The sequence below is a fragment of the Chiroxiphia lanceolata genome, chromosome 6 (genome assembly GCF_009829145.1).
Source record: "Chiroxiphia lanceolata isolate bChiLan1 chromosome 6, bChiLan1.pri, whole genome shotgun sequence".
Taxonomy (NCBI): domain Eukaryota; kingdom Metazoa; phylum Chordata; class Aves; order Passeriformes; family Pipridae; genus Chiroxiphia; species Chiroxiphia lanceolata.
Window position 1 is genome coordinate 44,082,502 of NC_045642.1, and position 18,890 is coordinate 44,101,391.

Here is an 18,890-nt window from a genome sequence, read left to right on the forward strand (position 1 = left end):
CTAAAACACTTGATCTATTTATATGTTTCATATATATGACCTAAAAAGGATTCTCATTCTCTAGTCAAGCCACACAGCAAGGCTTACAAACCTTCAGACCTTAAGGATTTGAACTATGTGTTTCCATTTCACATTAGCTCTGTACGACACAATTAAGCTGGTGGATTTACTACCATGAACATTAGAAGCATACAGGCATATACAGTGAGTCAACTTGTCTGTGATCAAAGTTTTCAACCAACATTTAGGTCCTTTGCTTGAACTTTATATTTTGGAAAGGTTTATTATGCCTCAGAAATTCTCTGTCAGAAGGTAAGATCTAGAGTAGTAGTAATCACCTTGAGAATATTACTCCATAAACAATCGATTTTCTAATTTTACTCTTTTTTTTACTTCTACCATGGACATCATCTATTCCAGAAAAACAAATCAAACGAACCACTCTCACAAATATTTGGGAGAAGTCTGAGTCTGATTTTTTTAGCAAGTTATTTATTAATGATCCTATCTTCTAATAAAATTGTTATTTTATCACATCTGCCTTCACCTGATTTATGCAGCTGTGAAATAAGAAGAACGTCCTGAAAGGTTTTTTTATTTCTTCCAGAGTACTGAGTACCTCCTTATAGCAACAATTGATATAAAGGTCATAATCACTATCAGCCAGACTACAGGAATATTCTCACATCTCAGAAGTCTCCTTTCAGTACTTTTGTGCATTATTTTTGTGATGTGAACTAGATAATCTAGAGAGAGTTGTTTATTTGATTGTTTCAGGGGCTGTAAAAGTATATCGTAATGAACATTTCTGTTGGGGACACTTGGATGTAACCTTTTCCATGGCCTTCCCTTTGTTGATTTGTTATGTGCTTTCTTACCTATATTCACAAGCAGTTTTCAGATGTAAGGTCCTATAATGTTTTTTATAACAAAAGATGACAAAGAGGAGGAAATTTCTAAAATACAACTAAATCACAAATTGAATTTGTTTAGGAAGTTGCTGCTCATTTTCCATTTAACTTTTTTTTTCTTGTAACAGCTATTCAGCTGTGGGTTTAATTTTATTTTTGATCTTTTTCTGTACATTGAAATGGAAGTGGCATTTATAGCTGATGCCTTCACAACAAATTTGTCTAGATTTCATATGCTACACACAGCTTGGCATGCTTTCTTCAAGCAGATGTTTTTTGAACAGTGCAATTCTGAGCAGACTCAACCACAGTCCTTGAAGCTCTCAGTTTCTCTCCCTTTCACCTTTCTTAAAAGTTGAGGAGTAGTCAGATATTAAATTCGTCCCACCATTTATAAAGGAGTTTGCTTGTATTACTGAAGATCTAGTCAGGGTGGCATAGGCTTTTGTATTAAATACAGTTTTACGTTTCCTTGGTCTAATGTCTAGATTCCACTTTTTGTTAGCAGCCAGTATTAGAATAAGAAGTCACACAAAAGGTATATTTTCCTTTATCATTTATTATAATATAAGAAAAACAAATCTAGAAAGCATATTTCACAGAGCACCATATTGTAACAAAATTTTGCTGGCTCTCCTGCAAAGTGTATTTTTGACATTTAAGCAATGACACACACATAGTCAGTACACACAGGACCTACAACATGGCGATCTTATTAACAGACCCAAAGAGACCCCTCTTTCAAATACAGAAACATCAAGGTGCACAGAGGAATGCCAGTGTGAGGGCATCTGAACGCTAACTGAGTTAATCACTCTTTTATTAGCGATCTTCATAAGCACACAAGCCTCCATTGTCTCACCCCAATTTCTCTTCTCTGAAGACTCCAAATGGGGTCCAAAGGTCACTGAATACGGTTTTGTCACAGACATGGTGTCAAGTTGAACAAAACTGGCCAGTATTCCCTACCTGATACCTCTTATTGCTTTGGTAATAGTACTGAATGAAAGTCTTAAAAACTCTTAACCTTATACTCCACATCACAGAAAAGCCACTTTCACACAGGCAGAAACATAGCTTCCCACACATGCATGAATGCATAGCACTGATACTTTTTTGAGAAGCTTTGTGGGTTTCACCACCAAGATCACCTTCCTAAAAATCACTGCATTTTGTTTTTCAAAGTGTTCAGATAGTTGTTCAACAATATATTTCACAATATATTTTCTTTTTTTTAGTAGACAGGGTTTGTTTTCCTTCTGCCTTAAAATTATATCAGTCTACACAAGGAAAAGCAAAATGCTATCACTGTCATCTGTACAAAATGTTTTACATTCCTTTTACACAGTGCTAAATACAGATGCTAAGCACAGAGACCAATGTAAAATGATAACCCAGAAGAGCTTTTTACCTTGCTCAAAATGAAAAAGTACTGGAAGTTTCCCATACTAATGTTGAGACACAGTATTGGGGTCTCTATCATATACAGTAGCCTTCCAGAATACTTTCAGGCACCTATTTTGTGAGCTTTTGCTCAATATGTATGTCACACTGAAGCACCTCAAGTAATATGGTATAGTGCCCTGAAATACTGAGAATAAGAGACAGAAGTAAATCCTCTCTCACAGCAGACTAGGCCAGCTGTGACGAACAAGGCTAGCAAAGCAGTAAAATTTCTGCCTGGACTCAAAACAACCCACTGTTACAAAAATTTGGGGTATCTGATATATGGTCACTTTTATCATCAACTGAGGACAATGCATGAAGTTTAATTTAAAATCTTTTCTATAAAATGTTTTAATTTTGTCAAAAAAAAAAAGGGGTTATATTTCTATCAGCCATTTAGAAAATACTTTTTTCTTTCCTCTAAGCCCATTTCTCTTTGAAAAAAGCCCTGCTTTCTGACCAGAAATTTTCTGGGGAAATTCAAGGATTTGCAAAATCTGTCTTGATAATCAGTGAGGTTGGATTATCTTTAAGTTTTAGACAGGACAGTCATGCATAATGCTAAGAAAAAAATGAAGTTATTGTGCATTTTTTCTCGTGGAAAATCAATGTGGATTTTTCATGTATGGGAGCCACTTTTATAATTTCTGTATACTATGTGATGAACAGGTATCTATGAATTACAAGACACAATAATGGAAATTCAAAAGGAGAGAATGGACTTGACAAATAATTGTAACTTTAGATATGCAAATGGGTATTAACAAACTGAATTACTAACTCAGGCTTTTTCCTCTGAACTAAAGACATGTTTCAACACCTGTGCTAAACTATTGTCCAGCATTTCCCAGATAAACAGTTCAGACTTAAACTGTATAATGAGGAAAAGAAGAGAAAAAGAAAAGACTAGTTTAAGTTTTACAAAGGCTACGGAGCTGCTATGGATTAAAAAAGTTTCAGATGACTGAAGAATAGGATATAAGGAAAAGATATGCTGGGTATATCAGTACATATTTTCACTTGGATTAATGTCTACATGTTTACTCACCTGAGTAAAAAGACAGTGTAGCAAAAATAGAAGAGATTCAGAGACAAGCAAAGAATATGGACCTGAATAAGAATATGAGTTATTGTTTGTCTTAAGGAACAAAGAAAAGGTACATAAATTTCTATATATATTTTATAATGACCGACATACAGAAGAAAAATTGGGATCACTTCTGTTTATAGTGGTTTAGCATATAATAGCAAGAGATGAGAATGACATTGAAAAGCAGCCAATTTAAATCTGAAAAAAATCTGTTCTCATTTGGTTTTCTTTGTTCTTAAACATGATTTTTTTTGACTGTAGTAACCCCACCTCACAAAATATTTAGACCTCAAAACTCAGGATCAGCTGCTCATAGGGATGATGAGACATCAACAATCCCTTTAGATGAGGCAAAAATAATAAGGGCTGAAGTTAATGAAAATTCTGTAAGAAACTATTGCACCTTCCCCTGAAGCATCTGATACAGTCAGAGGTAGGACGCTGGATTAAATAAACCATGAAGTTTGGCTATGTTACTGTTTCTATGATATTACGTTTAAAAATTTCAGTTATATATCCCAGTTAGTCATGAAGATCTATAACAATTTTCCACACTGAGCAATGAGTTACAGTAATAATAATGAAAGGAGAACAGAATAATTATTATTAGGGGTTTTAGACACCACTTATATGTGCATGCATGTGTATATACTTACATAAAAATGTATTATATACATACAGATGCATACAGAAATGCATACATATGTATACACACACACAGAGACGCATGCCTTGTAAGAAGTGGAGCTCACCAGGAGATCTGAAGACCATTCTTTACACCCTTCTCTGACACACATTACCAAACTGTGTGTGTGTGTATATGCTTAACAGTGTGTTGAGGAAAATGTGAGAATGGGAAGCATGAGTCTGAGTACGGGAGAAATCACCCATGTTACTGTCATTATTTCAGATCTGTACTTGAAAACACATTTCCAAATTCCTTGTACATTGGCTAAGTTGACCAACAACCTAGCAAGAAGAAATACACAGTATTAATGGGCATTGTGAAAATGGAAATAATTATGTGTGTATTTTCTGTTCTTTCCTGTGTTAATATCAACACATCATATTCCTGACAATGGGCAGGACGAGAAATTGAAAGAACTAACTTGATATTCGCCACTTACTCTGTTTATCTGTTTCATGTTTCTGCAAAGTTGAGAGAAAAATTGGATAGTCTATCTCCATATGGGTTTTCATTTTTCAGATCTAATGGGTTAGTTTATTGTAAATCTGCCTTTACCTTAGGCTTGATCAAATAATTTTAGTTTTAGAAATAATTAATGTATACTCTAAGCTCACAGTATCTCTTTAAACATAAGATTAATTCCTCAGGCCCATTTGTATGAAAATTCTACCACCTTTTACACCCATTCACATTAATTCACACTATTTGTCCTCCCTGTTTCTCTTCTGGGAAGGTTTTTGAGAACAGGAGTGAAACCAACCATCAGCTCATCTGGTAGCAAAACGGCAGCTGATCAATTCTAAGGCTACAAACAACTTAACCTGCAGATAAACTAGCATATAAACATATTCAGATAAACTAGCTATAAACTAGTTTCATGTATCTAAGATAGCAAAAATCAGCATGACTACATTTAACAGGGTAAATGACAGGATAGGTTTCCATTTCAATGAGGTAAAGTTGTGCATAAATTCTCCCATCCCCAAAATACACCTGCAAGGTCATTATCTCAAATAAAAATAAAGGAGAGAAATAAGTTATTTTTTTAAAAGCTAAAAATGAAATCACCTTTAAGCCTATTACTAGACAGAAAGAGATGGAGATGGGGTAAAGAAACAGAGATGAGAACCAGAGAATATTGATAAATGTGTGTTGTCAACTCTGAGAACCACAGGTTTGGTTGGCATCAGCTAAGTTTTGTCTCATGATGCATGCTTTAGATGGTTCTCAATGTTTTGTTATAAATAGTCCAAGTATTTTAGTTTTCATATGGTAATGGGCTTATTTGATCACCTCTGTCTTTTTGGTCCAACTACACAGATTTTAACATATTTCTCAGCAGGCACAGGCCTGCCTACCGGATACAAACATATAGGTAGCATTACATAGTTAATACGCTGTGCAGAGATGTGCACAGAGAGTACAAATACCAGCAGACAATGGTTCATCTTGATCTGAGTAGCCAGTCTGCCTGAGCGACGCATTGCATGGTGGTTCCTGCAGTCCCTAAACAATAACTTCTCTACCAAGAAAGGACAATCGCTACACTCCACTGCATTTCTACGCAAGTAATTGCAAACTTCCTGCTCCTCCCAGGTTCTTTGCATTGGCCACAGGGGACTAAAGAAGCATTTCTGAAGAAATTCACAGCACTGCCTTTCCACGGAATGCCTTCCAAGCAGAAATGTTTCCTCTGGCTCACCCCAGAGCTGACACTTCGTGAGAGGGGTTCCTAGGTGACAGGTCTTCCTGCTTGCCAGCAGCACCTTTTCACAGAAGCCTGTTCACCCCTTCTGTCCCATAGCAAGCGCAGGAGTGGGATTTTTTTTCAGACAACGTTTCTGTGGAGCTAGATTTTTTTTAATTTTCATTTCCTCGTTAACATTCACTTGAAATTGTTATCAAATGTGTTCTCCTGCAGTCGTCTGAAAGGTTTTATTCAAACCAGCATGTTCTCTTTTTTTTCCCTTTTGCATCTCCTTAAAGGGACATATCTGTTAACATAGCTTCTGTAGAGAATGGATTTCATCTTTTACTGAAGTTTTGTTCCAGCCAAAGCCGAACTTCCTGCAGGTTGTAGAAAAAGGGGCCTTTGCCTCCCAGGTAGGCAATTTTTTGTCTCTGCACAATGCACACTCGCTCAAATGAAACCCCGTAGGCCACATTGGCATTGTTGTCCATGCAGTCAGCCACCACTTGGCACTGAGGTGGCAAGGAAAAGTGCTCTAGGAGCTGGTGAGCAGCTGCACATCTCTCTTCCTGGTTCCTGTGTTTCTTAACTTCGAATGAAGAGGGAGAGATTCCAGGAGCAGCCCAGCCATCTGATGGGTGAGCTTCATCGATGTAGACCAACAGAAAGTCAGCCACACCAGAGAACTCCTCCACCAGCTTGCTGAAGGCCGACAGCTGGCTTGTGAACGGTGGTCAGGTAGCTGAGCCAAAGTTGACCACCAGTGGCCGCTCGGAGTTGGCAAAGTCCAGAAGGTGGCATTTTGTTCCACACTTGCTACCAACATTCTTCCAGCTGCTACTGCTACCATCACTGCCCTTGGCTATGTGGATTACACTGGAGTTAGGGGCTTCTCCTCCCAGTTTGACCTGATGGCAAAACAAATTAAAACATAGCAAGTTAGTGTGACTTGCCTGTGCAGTATCCTCATGACTACTGTCTTCAAAAAGCACACCTAACTAGCTCCATGGACAGTAGCATGGGGATATAGCAAATCATCAAAAGCAGCAGTTTAAAAAAGTTCATCTAGCCCACCCCCACTCACAGTTTAGGGAAATGTGGCATTCCTGGCAGGTATACTACTTCATTAATGTTAGAAAATTTGATCAGAGAAATGTTAAAAATGTTAGAAAATTTAATTAAATTGTCTTGTCCTGTCCACTACACACATAGCCCAGTCCACCCTTACGTATTTGGAGACTCGCATTTGCTTTCAGACAGACTACCTCAAATTTCTTCTAACTTTCCTCTGTGAGACAAATTTTCTAGATAGGATTTTTTTTCACTGACATTCTTAATGAGTCGTCTCCACTTGGTTCACATCTTCCTTGAAATGTAATGTTCAAAACTTCAACAGTGTATTTACCAGTTCTCAGAATAATCAGGCAACTGCTTCATGTAATAAAGTAGCTCACAGACTACACCTGTTTATACATTCTACATGTTTGCTTTTTATGAGACATCACAGCTGTTTTGCAAAAAGAGTAGACTGTTGATTGGGTATTAACTAGTGAAATGCCTAGCTAAAAGCTAGTGAAACGCCTAGGTCCCTTTTCTGCCTTTCTAGTTGCTACCCATCATGGATTTGAGTAGTTCATCAGTCTGAATTTTATCCTTTACACTCAGCCCCATTGGACTGCATTCTACATTTTAAGCCATTTTTCCAATTCTCAAAAATCATTCTGCATTATATTCCTGATCTTCACAACACATGCAGTACCTCTCAATTTTCAGAGGTTTGAAGATGTCATACTTATATATTTTCTTCCATTCTGCAGTCCAAGAATGAAAATCCTCAGAGTACTAAATAAGAGATCTTAGATCTCTGCAGATGCTCATTCATTGTAGATTCTGCCTCGACAGTGGACCATCCAAGACTACACTGTCTAAAATTTCTTCTAACCAATTTGTAGTAATTTCGTCAGTGACTGAGTGGCATTTCCTTTTACTGCAATGATTCTTCACAAGATGATTGGGGAAAAAAATCCAGCACAAAAAGGGGAAAGTTTATATGATGGTTGAAGTAGGATGAGGTGAAAATAAACTGTTTTATTAGCTCCAGCTCCAGATGTAACTCAGACACAACAGGCAGTTGTGGAAAAATTTTGCCTGACCATTTCTACTTGCATATCTATAGAAAAAAACCCCAGAATATAAGCATCTCACAGAAGGGAGTGCCAGAATAAGGTGGAGCCTGCAGAGGGCTCCAAGATCCTTAGCTGATAACTACTGTAGAACCACAACACATTATTACATAATACGATTAGTTTTTAATGAGCTCTGCCACAGCAATTCCTATGTATCTGCCTTTAACATCAAGCTCTAGTACGATAATGCAATTATCCTTCGTATTTCCCTGACTCTTTCTCTCTCTATGTACTGACTATTTGATTACATTCAGAAATCTTGCTTTGAAGGAAACATACAGGGTCAAATTCAGAAGTCTTTTACATTTTATGTATTTCTTTCTGAAACTACAACAATTAAAGTCTGTAGAAGTTAGTGCTAAATGAGAACTGTGTAAAAACTGAATAAATAACTGATTTTTGGTACACTTCTATTTTACATTACATTATAGGGTAACCTAGTGAGTCAGATACAATAAGAAACTGAGATAGCTGAATACTGAACTTATGCAGTTGCTGCTGCACACAGATCCAAAGGCAGGTACACTGTTAATACTGGATCCTCCATTTCTCCCTGAGAAACCTGACTACCTTGAAGAAACCTACAGTTATTCATGACTCTGAACTGTTTCATCAGAAGAGCACCAGAAGCAAGAGTCTAATCAAAGCAAAGTTTGTAAGACACAACCCTTAAAGCTGCCAGACTTCACAGCTATATGAGGTCTCAGGGCATGGTGTCACATGATATAAGCATTATTTTGACTATTTTCTGTGGGGCGAATTGAAACACAACCATGCTGACATTCTCACTCGGAGATCAGCAGGAAAGTGAGTCACAGAAAGAAAGACTGCCTGAGACCCACAGATCTCACCAGGTCAACAATGTGGTGATCATGCCACTGAAAGCAGAGGATGTGCAGCTGCACCACAGGCAGGAAAGCACAGCCAGTTGTGCCCCTGTCCCTGAAAACCTGCATCTGCAGCATTACTATCTGCTAGAGCCTGGCAACAGTTTAGAAAAAGCCTTGTGCTTCTCTGCCTTTGAAAGCAAGAGGCTTCAAACAGCTGACTTTAGACCTGTTGTGTGAACATCGAACTCAGCTGTCCATTGAACTCAAAGAAGGAAAATATCTATATCCCAGTTTTTGAGAAGAAATGACCTGCCTGAGAAGAGGCAGGTTCAGAGACTCAGGCTCTTGCATTTAAGAAGTAGTATTAAGCATCTTACAGTGTCTAAGGCCACCTACACCTTAGCAGGTAGCAGGTACTCTTCTGTTCAGCTGTTGATCACTTCATTTCTCTCTGCCATTCTGTGAAGTAAGATAGGCAAATCAGGAGTGAGTAAGGTAAAGGGCCGCACTTGAAGAAAGAAATACACAGGTAAAGATCATGTGGCATCCACATAACCATCCTGAGGAATGTATTCAATCAAGAAGCCATCTAAACAACTCAGCATTTTGTGATAAGTTGGTGACTATCAAAAAAAGACACATACCAAGAAACAACATATGCATATCTGCACAAACATTAGATCCCTCTTTACCTAGAAAACTTCACTGTTCCTGCACTACCACATAAATGCTTTTTCAGAGCTAGCTTGCCTAAAATGTGTCTTTTGGGCAAAGCCTGACATGTAAGTATTTGTGCTGCACCCATTCCCTGGATGAATAATGGGCCTCAGTATTTAGGACTATATGCTCATCCAGTCAAAGAAAAGAAGTAATGACATGTAATTTATCTCACAAATCACAATTAAGGAGCACATTTTGAATTTCTGATATTTACTGCCACTCTTCAGAGGATAAGAAAAATAAAGGTTAAAAAAAAACACGTAAAACTCAGCAATGAACAGAGCTGCTCAGGACAAAAGAAACATCTGAGCAGCTATTTCCACTTACTCTTCTGGTTTTATTTTAACAAAACCATTGTGACTGAAAATATCTACCCAACACTCTTGAACTGGGAAACCACAGTTTGCTTCTTGGTCATCTTTAAGCAGAAAGAGAAGCTATATATTTTAAGTTCCTCATTATCAGCTCCTCACTCAGGTCTACCAAACGCTTGATTTCCTAGGCAAGTTTGCAAACCCTGAAGGAACAGACTAATAAAATAACTTCCATCAGACATCAACATGGGAATGCCCTTCAAGTCCTATTTAACATTGATACCAAAGGTGGCAACAAACCTCACTGTTCTTCAACAATGCAAGTTTGCATTCTGTTTCTCATACTCCTTATTGACTAAAAAAATAGAGATGGAGGAAACAAAGTACAAAAAAACCCTTATATATCTATACAACTATACATCATCTTATATCAGTTTCTCTTCATTTCCCACAGTCATGAAGTAAGTCTCATGGCCGCAGGTTACCTATCATTTTAATTTTTGTTTCTAGGAGTGCTTGTGTTGGGTTTTTTCCTCTTAATGAGACATCCTTGCCAAGCAGGCATTCACGAGGCATTTTCTGCTCTTGTAGAGAAGTAATTAGGTCGGTGCCTTGTTCCATGCCAGTGTCAGGCACTCCAAAAAGCAGCCCTGCCCAGTCGTTAATGCTTAAACATAAGCAGCAGCGGCAACTCCACTAATTGGTCTTGATGAAGCACTGACGTTCCCAAGAGACTGTTTATTTCACCAGGCTCTGAACAGATTGACACAGGATGACAATATCGTCCTTGCTGATCATCTGCATTGTAAGCCTTGGCCATCTTCTTTGTTGTTATTTATTGAAAGAAAAAATAGCTCTTGGAAAAGAAAATCAATGCAATGAGAAAACAAACAAAAACCCCCATGTATTCAGCCAAACCGCTTTTGAAATCTTACACAAAAGCAGGCAAAATATAAATTCTGAGAAACAAACTAGCAGAATTCCCCTCACACGCAATCCATAATCACGTACTTTTTTGCATGAACATTTAGCTATTCGATGCCAGCCTTCTGAATGAGGTAGAAACCAGGCAGCACGCAGGCATCCCCTCCCATACAGCCTGCACGGGACACGCAACGTAGGCCAACCAAATCTAAGAACCAGCCCAGTCATCAGCAAGAGCAATCACCAACACCAAAGCAGTGACTCACATCATTTGTGAGAACTTTGTGTTTGCTGGACAGCTTGTTCTGAGTCTGCATTCAGAGTGAAAAGGGAACAAGCTTGCTGATGCTTTAGCACGCAGTCTGCAAAATGAAGGAGATGTGGGAGCAGGAGAGAAAGCCCTATTCATAAACTACAGGCTAGAAATAGCACATACTGCTAACTTTGTGGTACATTCTCCATAAGGAACTGGGTAAAACCCCATGGACAAAACATCGTCTCCTCATATACCTTTTCTTTTTTCTCATTTTACTTTTATCAGCTTCAGCATAACCTTCCTTGGATCCTGCGCACTGGAATACAGCTTTCATTCCCTGCATTAGGGATTTTCAAACAATTTGGCAGACTCATCAGGCTGTGTCAATTTGCCCCTAAAGAAAATAGGTGCTGCCAGACAATTACCTGTTTGTGGTATTAGTCATTTAAGTATGGACATGCCATGTTTGCAACTAGAGTGCAGCTATTGGTAATGAACTAAATCCCTGGAGCCTTTTGCACTTTTTCAAATTCTCTCCTTTGATTTAATCTCATTTAGCTAGATATATTTTCATCCAAATCAAAATCAGACTCTGGCTGGAGAATTTATACGATTTAGTCTTTATTTACATGACCCAGAGTTGTGCAGTTGATAAAAATCACAAGAGACCCTCATCTGGAGTAATGTAGGGGTAATTTTTCTTGGGGAGATGGCAGCTTGCTTTAGGACACTCAATTACTTGAGTTGGAGAGCAGAGACTGGAAATGACTTGAGCTTTCCCACAGTCTTTTATTTAGGATCAGGTGTGTGGAGCTGAGGGAGAGAAGTAGGAGAGAAATTAACAGGGTACAGTCTAGATAAAAATAACTAGTCAAATGCTGCTCTCTCCATTTAAAAGCTGCCAGTCCCACAAATGAGTATGTATAGCATAGGGAAAGCACAAAGGAGCCTTTGCCTTGCACTCTTATGGATAATTTTAGTTCCTCTGATCGAGGAACCTAGAGAAAGATTTTTAAGGGATTTATGTTTCCCTCCAGATGGGAGTGTGGCCCACCACACCATGGCCGCTGGGCCACTGGTTGCCCTGGTGGGCTCTACTTACAGGTGACAGAGGCCTTTGCTTCAGCAGCTGGAGGGCATTTGAGTCTAATTTGGATGTTTGTTTTTTTTTTTTAAACTCAGCTTTAGGACCACGTGAATACACAGTAGTGGTTTTGTCAGAGAGGTAGAGCCAGGGCACAAGAAACATGTACAATCCTTTTCCTGAACAGTGACTGTTAGCTAATTTTTTGTGTCTGTTACAGCCAAAGGGATTTTTCACAAAGCTTTGACAACAAAGCAAGCATTCTTTCTGTCAGTTTTTCACACATAAGAGTGAAAATGGAGGACTGCAAAGAGGTGATGTGGAAGAAATGGAGTTAGACCCACAAAATGAAACAAGTATGATGAGACCTCATATTCCTTTTCCTACCTTTTGTCTGTCTTGAGTGGTTGAACTCTAAGTTCCATGAGACCAACTGTGCTCCTTTTCTGAGGGCACTGCCTAGTACAATGGGTCCCTGGTCTAAGTTGGTCCTCAGACACTACTATAACAAACATGATTATTAATATATAATATATTTGTTTTATTTGTATTAATAATGACAATGCTTTAATAATAATGACAAAGGCCCAAATTCGGTTGAATTTTTGTTCCAAATCCTACAGGAGAGGTTTTAATTTTGATTTGGTTTTGGTTTTCTCACTTCTTTCAAAATTGTTTTCATTTGCAAATGTCAGTGAAAGCAATTCTGCTAAAGCTGAACTTTGTAAAGCCAATAAAATATTTTTAATACCACACAATGTTTAGTTCTAAACCTTGAAATTATACAATAGGCTTTCTTTCACAAAATCTCTTTATCACTGTCAGAGGCAGAGAGAGACACTTACGTACCTTGCCAGACAAAACAAATACAAACAATAAGTATGGAAGTTATGTCTTTGTTCCAACCTTTAAAAGATTTCCCCAAAAAGCAAAGAGTAACTAAATAGCCAAAGACTAGGTAGAGGATCATGCTTTTATATTACTTTCGCAGATATTTTTGTGATGCTGTGCAGGATGTGCTTAACATGTTAGTTTTTGGACAGTTTTGTTTGGCATAAGGATTTATTTTGGAAGATGTACTTATCAGGCAGGTAAAAGTAGCCAAAGGTAATTTAACTGTTCCGCCCTGAAATCTCAGGAAAATCCCACTGGGTGTTTACTGAACCAGTTGAGCTGCTGCTACATCCAAAGCTGGGCCTACGCTGTTAATCCGGGATCCTGCGCCAGCCATTCTCCTGTGTTGGGGTTGTCATGCCGGAGCTTGCTGCTGGCCCACTCTAAAGGCAGTAAAAAGCTGTACAAGTACACACACACCTATCACCATCCATCACCTGAGATACCAGCATCCCTCTAAGGCCTGTGTATGTGCACACGTGCATGTTGCCCCCATAGATACACTACAGCATTCCTAAGGACTTGGCTGCTTCAGGGAGATGCCATTAAGGTCTTCCCCCTATCTATCCTGCACTGAGGTGGAGAGGAGGAATGATCTCCTCAAGGATAACATTAGAGCTCTCTACTGGAGACCAGGAATGGTAACTCTGCCTTTTTGAAACACAGAGCTCATATCTGGCACTGGAAATGATCCCAGCATGAGGCCTCAACACTGGGCACTGCTAATGGGCACAACCTTTTTGAACCCATTTTAAAAGCATTGTAAGATAATGATTTCTTACCACTGAAATCTTAGAAAGCAGATTCATCCCGGTACTAAATAAAGCATCGGAATTAAGAAAGTAAAATAGTTTTTAAGAGGAATATTTTTTTTTCAAAACTTCTCTACTTTTTTTCCTGGATTTCTACATATGTGTGATACATTCCATGTACATACTATAGGCTAAAACAAATGCCTCAGTGGCATTTGTAGAAATGGTCTATGTAAAGCATGCAGAAGTCACACTAACACCCTCCCAAAAAGTCTTACTTTTTCTCTCTCATCAGTAGGTGTGGCTGCATTCATATCAAAACATATGTATAGATACACACATATGTATGTGTATACATATACAGAGAAATGAGAGAGGATTGACTCCTGGAAGAGTAGATTATGTATGTTTATGTATGTGCATTTTTGCGTTTATATACATACATGTATGTACATGTATAGAGCCAAATACACACAAGTATATATATCTTTATACATGCAAACACGTATAAAAGTGTAAATTCTTACAAACACACAACACATACATATATGAAAAAGAATATTTAAATAAAACTGTTGCACACTTTCAATTATATAAAGTTAACTTGACTGCTAGCTCTATTTATCCCTGTTATGACAGTTAATCAGGTCCTAAAGAACCCCTTGTAATGTAAGATACATTTGCCTCTTGGAAAATAATAGGAGGATGGTCTATAAATCACAAAGCTGGTGCAGTGTAGACAATATCAACAGTGAGTGTGACAAATACTGAACTGAGAGCTACGGAAGTAAAAAAAAATATATTAATAATTGACAACATTTACATTAAAAATCAAAATAAACAAAAAAGCAACTATTTTGATTCCAGTAGAACTCTAAAATGTGGAAAAAACCAGTCATATAGAATGTTCTAATAAAAAAAAATACTGAATATAGTCTACATACAATACAACAAACTTTGCATTGATTCCCCACTGAGGATGTTAAAATCTTCAACTGTTGCTAGGTAATCTTACCTACAAAATGATTACCCTCAACAAAGTCATGTGCAATAATACTTAATAAAGAAAAAAAGCAGGAAAAAAAGTGGAAATTTGAGTAAGATATTAAAAAGTTTTTCTAGAAAAAGAGAAAATACATCAGAATAGCTGTTTTCAAATATACTCTAACCATTCCAAGGTCATATGTTGTAGATATTAGTCTTGAGGACAGTCTGTGTGCTTTTAAGACAGAGGTCCTTTCTTGTAATAAATTTACTTTAATTTAGAGTATGGTATCTACCCACAGTGTTGTTCTGGAACGGCTTCCAGTCATTTTTTCTGTAAATAGAAATTTTATATCAGGTACTTTTGTGAAAAATGTTATGAAATGTACACAGGAAGAATTCTAGGTAAGTGACACAAAACATAGTAAAACCAAGCATGGTTACTTCTTTGATCCAGTATTCTGCTAAATGGCAGTCTATCTTTGGTTATCTCAGACATCTGCAATTCTATTATTCAAGCTGAAAAATGGTGATTATTTCATAAATACTCCTCAATGGAATGAGTTTAAGCACCTGCTTAAGTACTTGACTAATTCCTGGCTTCAGCTTGTAAATTGGAGCAATAAGCACTAGTGGTTATTGTATTGACTGCATTTTGGCATGCTGTATAGTATCTAGATTCCATGATATTTTCATCTCTTACCCTCCCTAATTGTTTCAGATTAAGATATCACAACTGGGCAGTCCTAGTCAGGATTCTGAAAAGGATAATTTAATGAAAAATATGCTTAGTGGGCCATTGTTTAATATATTTCACTATTTTTCATGCTTTTTAAACATATCACAAAGCAGAGTATGTTTTAATCATTTTCAATTCTACCAGTACAACCTTTCAGCTGAAACTTTTTCCTTTTTTCTTCCTTACGGAAGTAAAAGAAGTTTCTCCTCTGTTGTGGAGGGAATGACTCTTCTTCCAATATTGCTCCTCAGTTTATTGTGTCCCCTTTATAATTTGACTTCTACATTAAGTACCTTTCTGTGACAATCAAGGTTTTCCAATGATCTTCTCTGCTTATGGCCCATAATTCTGTTAAGTAAAACAGTCTTTCTATGAATTAATTGTTGGCCAATTCCTTATGTCTTAAGGATAGTTGCCATGAATGGACTTTTTCCCCTTTTCGGAACAAGGTGATAAAATTTGGTTATATTTATATGTATTTTTCTGCTGAGTTCACTGAGGCCCAGATTTCATTCTAGTGACCTTAAAGCCTGATTGGCCTGAACAACCTGGGTGATTTAATGGTGATAAGAAAGAGAATAAAGTTGCCAAAGTTCAAGGAGTGAGTTTCATTACCAAAACCAAAAATAGCACAGATTCATCATCCCTGTAGCATCTATGGTTGGCATCAACAGTACTGAAGGAAAGGTAAAGCATGACTTAGTTTGGAAACTACAGAAAGGCAGACAATATCTTGATTTTAAATCATTTTGTGTAATTTAAGCAAAATGAGATTGAAAATATCACGTGAATATGACGTTCCTTACAGCTTCACAGCTTCTCCAGACCCCAGACTGCAAATAGGTTGCAAATGTGGGAATTGGAAATTTGACTGTCACAGAGATGTGCTATGAACTTCCACTGGAGGCTTGACCAAGTCATGTGTTAACTGTCCTGTCTTGCCTTGTCTGTAAAATGGGAACAATTGTATTCACCAACCCATTTAAAAAGGCCACTCTAAATGTAGTTAATGTCTATGAAGGGAATAAAAAAAAAAGACTAAACGAGCTAGGAGAATAGTGGGCTTCATTCAGCATTATTTTATTTGGGTAGCCAGCTGGATGATTCTTAAGGTGGCAGTAAGAGGTTGACCCATTTGGCAAAAGATAGTGTTATTTATATTTGTCTTACACTGAAAATTAATGTCCCCATGTCTTGGGTTTCACATTAAGCAGACTGTATTCCATATCACAAAGCCGGAAAACACCAACACCACCAATTCTTCACATCTTTAGATAAGAGGAAATACAAATGCCATTGTAGAGGTGAAAAAGGGAACTGGGGGGGAAGATGATACAAAAAGAAATATTTCAAAAAAGAGAGCTGTCATCTGGATGACATCACATGGGGTATGTTAAATTAGATGGTCTAAATAAGACAACACATCAACAGACTAAGCACTGTTTTAAAAGCCACAGAGGTCTGAATTCAGTTCTTCTAGTTACTAACTGGGTGGTCTGTGTAAGAAAATTCATGGGTTTGGGTCTACCTTTTCAATCTATAAAAGGGAACTGTAGCTACCTCATCAGACCTGGACAGGACTACTGGGTAATGTTTGAAACAATCTTAAGAGGAAAAGTACATGTTGCATAATTGCTACTGGCTTTATTATCTTAAATCACCAGGCAGCTGTCCGACAGCTAATCAAGTTCATTTTTAATCTCTTGACATGTCTCTCTGTCACCGTTTTCATGAAGGAAAAAAGGTCACTGTTTCACCCTGTGCCCAGTTTTACTATTACTTGAATGCTTCCTCAAATATAAAAGTTAACATATGAGTAATAGAAAATGCTAGTGTAATGACAATGGTTCATTTCTCTGTTTTACTCTAAGCAAAACAACTCTCTATGTTGCATAGCTGACATCTGTCTCTGTGGAGCTCTATCTGAAGATGCAGTCTTTTTATAATATCTGAGGATCTTATACAGCAAAAAAATAAACACCAGCTGTGAAAACATCTAGAGCATTTTACAATTACTCTTATATGAAGATCCTGAAATACTTTAAAAATATGAAGATTATTATTCGTGCTGGTGAGGAAACTGAGGCACACCTAACCGGAGTGACGTGGTCACAGCTGCACAGAGAGGTAATGGCAGAGCAGAGTCAGCAGCTCCAGAATCTCGTGAATACTTAGCCTCGACTTAGAAGTACTGATCCCTTCAGCTTATACCTCTCCCATCAAACTTAACATCGGTCTGCACCGCACAGAGTCATTCCCTTTCCTTCTTCGCTGACAAGTGGGATGCTCATCCCAGCTCACCCACCCCAAGCTGACAGTCCCCGTCCCCGTGTACTCACCTGCTTGTAGGCGTCCAGGAGGAAGCTGTTCCAGACGCAGCGCAGCCCCTCCGAGGTCAGCATCCTCCTCCACTCACCGCGCCCAGACTTAGAGCGGCTCAGAAACAGCACCATGTGTTTCAGGAGAATCACAGAGTCATACAGCGCAAGGAAGAGGCAATTGGAGAAAAAGACCGGCAAGATCTGAAGCGTGATTAGCAAATCCACACTTAGCAGACCCATCTTCCTTGCTGCTTCTTTTCAGCTGGATGCCTTTAGCTCTCTTTATTGCTCTGTACCCTCATTTAAGAGAGTAAAGTAAAAGGCATTTCAAAAGCCTCCCTATTCTTCTCTCAGCTGTTCTTTTTAAAATGAGCAGAGATAGTTAAATATGAGCAGGCTGGTTAAAACCATAACTGAACGATACTCATTCAATTCTGAGCTGCTTATTTTTCAGAAATTAAGATGTGAAAAATTTTTCTCTTAACCAGGAGACCTGCTTTTGTTGAAGAGAGAGGCAGCTGTGTTTCCAGTTCCCTGCAGTTACAAAATTTAAGCTGAGACTGTTAATTGTTAACTTTCCTGCACTATCCCATTGTTTCTCAGCTATTTAAGCACTGAACAGACCTCTCATTTCTGTGTCACTAAAGCTAGCTACCAGGTGCAACAATACTTTTTAAAAAAGGTTTATGTACATAAACTTTCTGTTCCTTCCTCCTTGCCTCCCTCCCTCTCTTTCCCTCTCTGCCTCCCCCGCCCACCCCACCCCCCCACTCCGCGTTTCTGTATTCCTGCCTTCCTCCTCTCGCACTCTCTCTTGCTATCTGCCTATGGTGCAAAGTGCTCTCCCCTCTGGAGTCCTAGCTTGCTTCCCTGAAGCCTTTTATACATTCCCTAGCTAATTGCTGCAATAGAGAAATGAAACCCTAATCTTAGTAAAGATCTTGACGTCAATGTAAAAGAGGGCTTTACTTTGGCTAGGACTGCAGTGAATAGAAAAAAATGAAATTCTCAAAACTTTTTTTTTTTTCCCTTAAGAGAGAGGACAAAAAAGAGAGACAGAC

General features: G+C 38.1%; 1 protein-coding gene across 2 annotated transcripts; it reads right to left on the reverse strand.

The window, feature by feature from the left end:
* Positions 1–1,456: 1,456 nt before the first annotated feature.
* DIO2 (iodothyronine deiodinase 2) lies at positions 1,457–18,745 on the reverse strand. 2 transcript variants are annotated; one of them, XM_032690266.1, is made up of 2 exons: positions 17,848–18,744; positions 1,457–6,733 (listed from the first exon to the last, which is right to left on the reverse strand). In XM_032690266.1, exons 1-2 carry the CDS (start codon positions 18,067–18,069, stop codon positions 6,116–6,118), a joined length of 840 nt encoding a protein of 279 aa, XP_032546157.1. In that variant the 5' UTR covers positions 18,070–18,744; the 3' UTR covers positions 1,457–6,115. The 2 variants fall into 2 exon arrangements, with proteins under 2 accessions (XP_032546157.1, XP_032546158.1); XM_032690267.1 differs by having other exon boundaries at positions 6,161–6,733; positions 17,848–18,745.
* Positions 18,746–18,890: the final 145 nt, after the last annotated feature.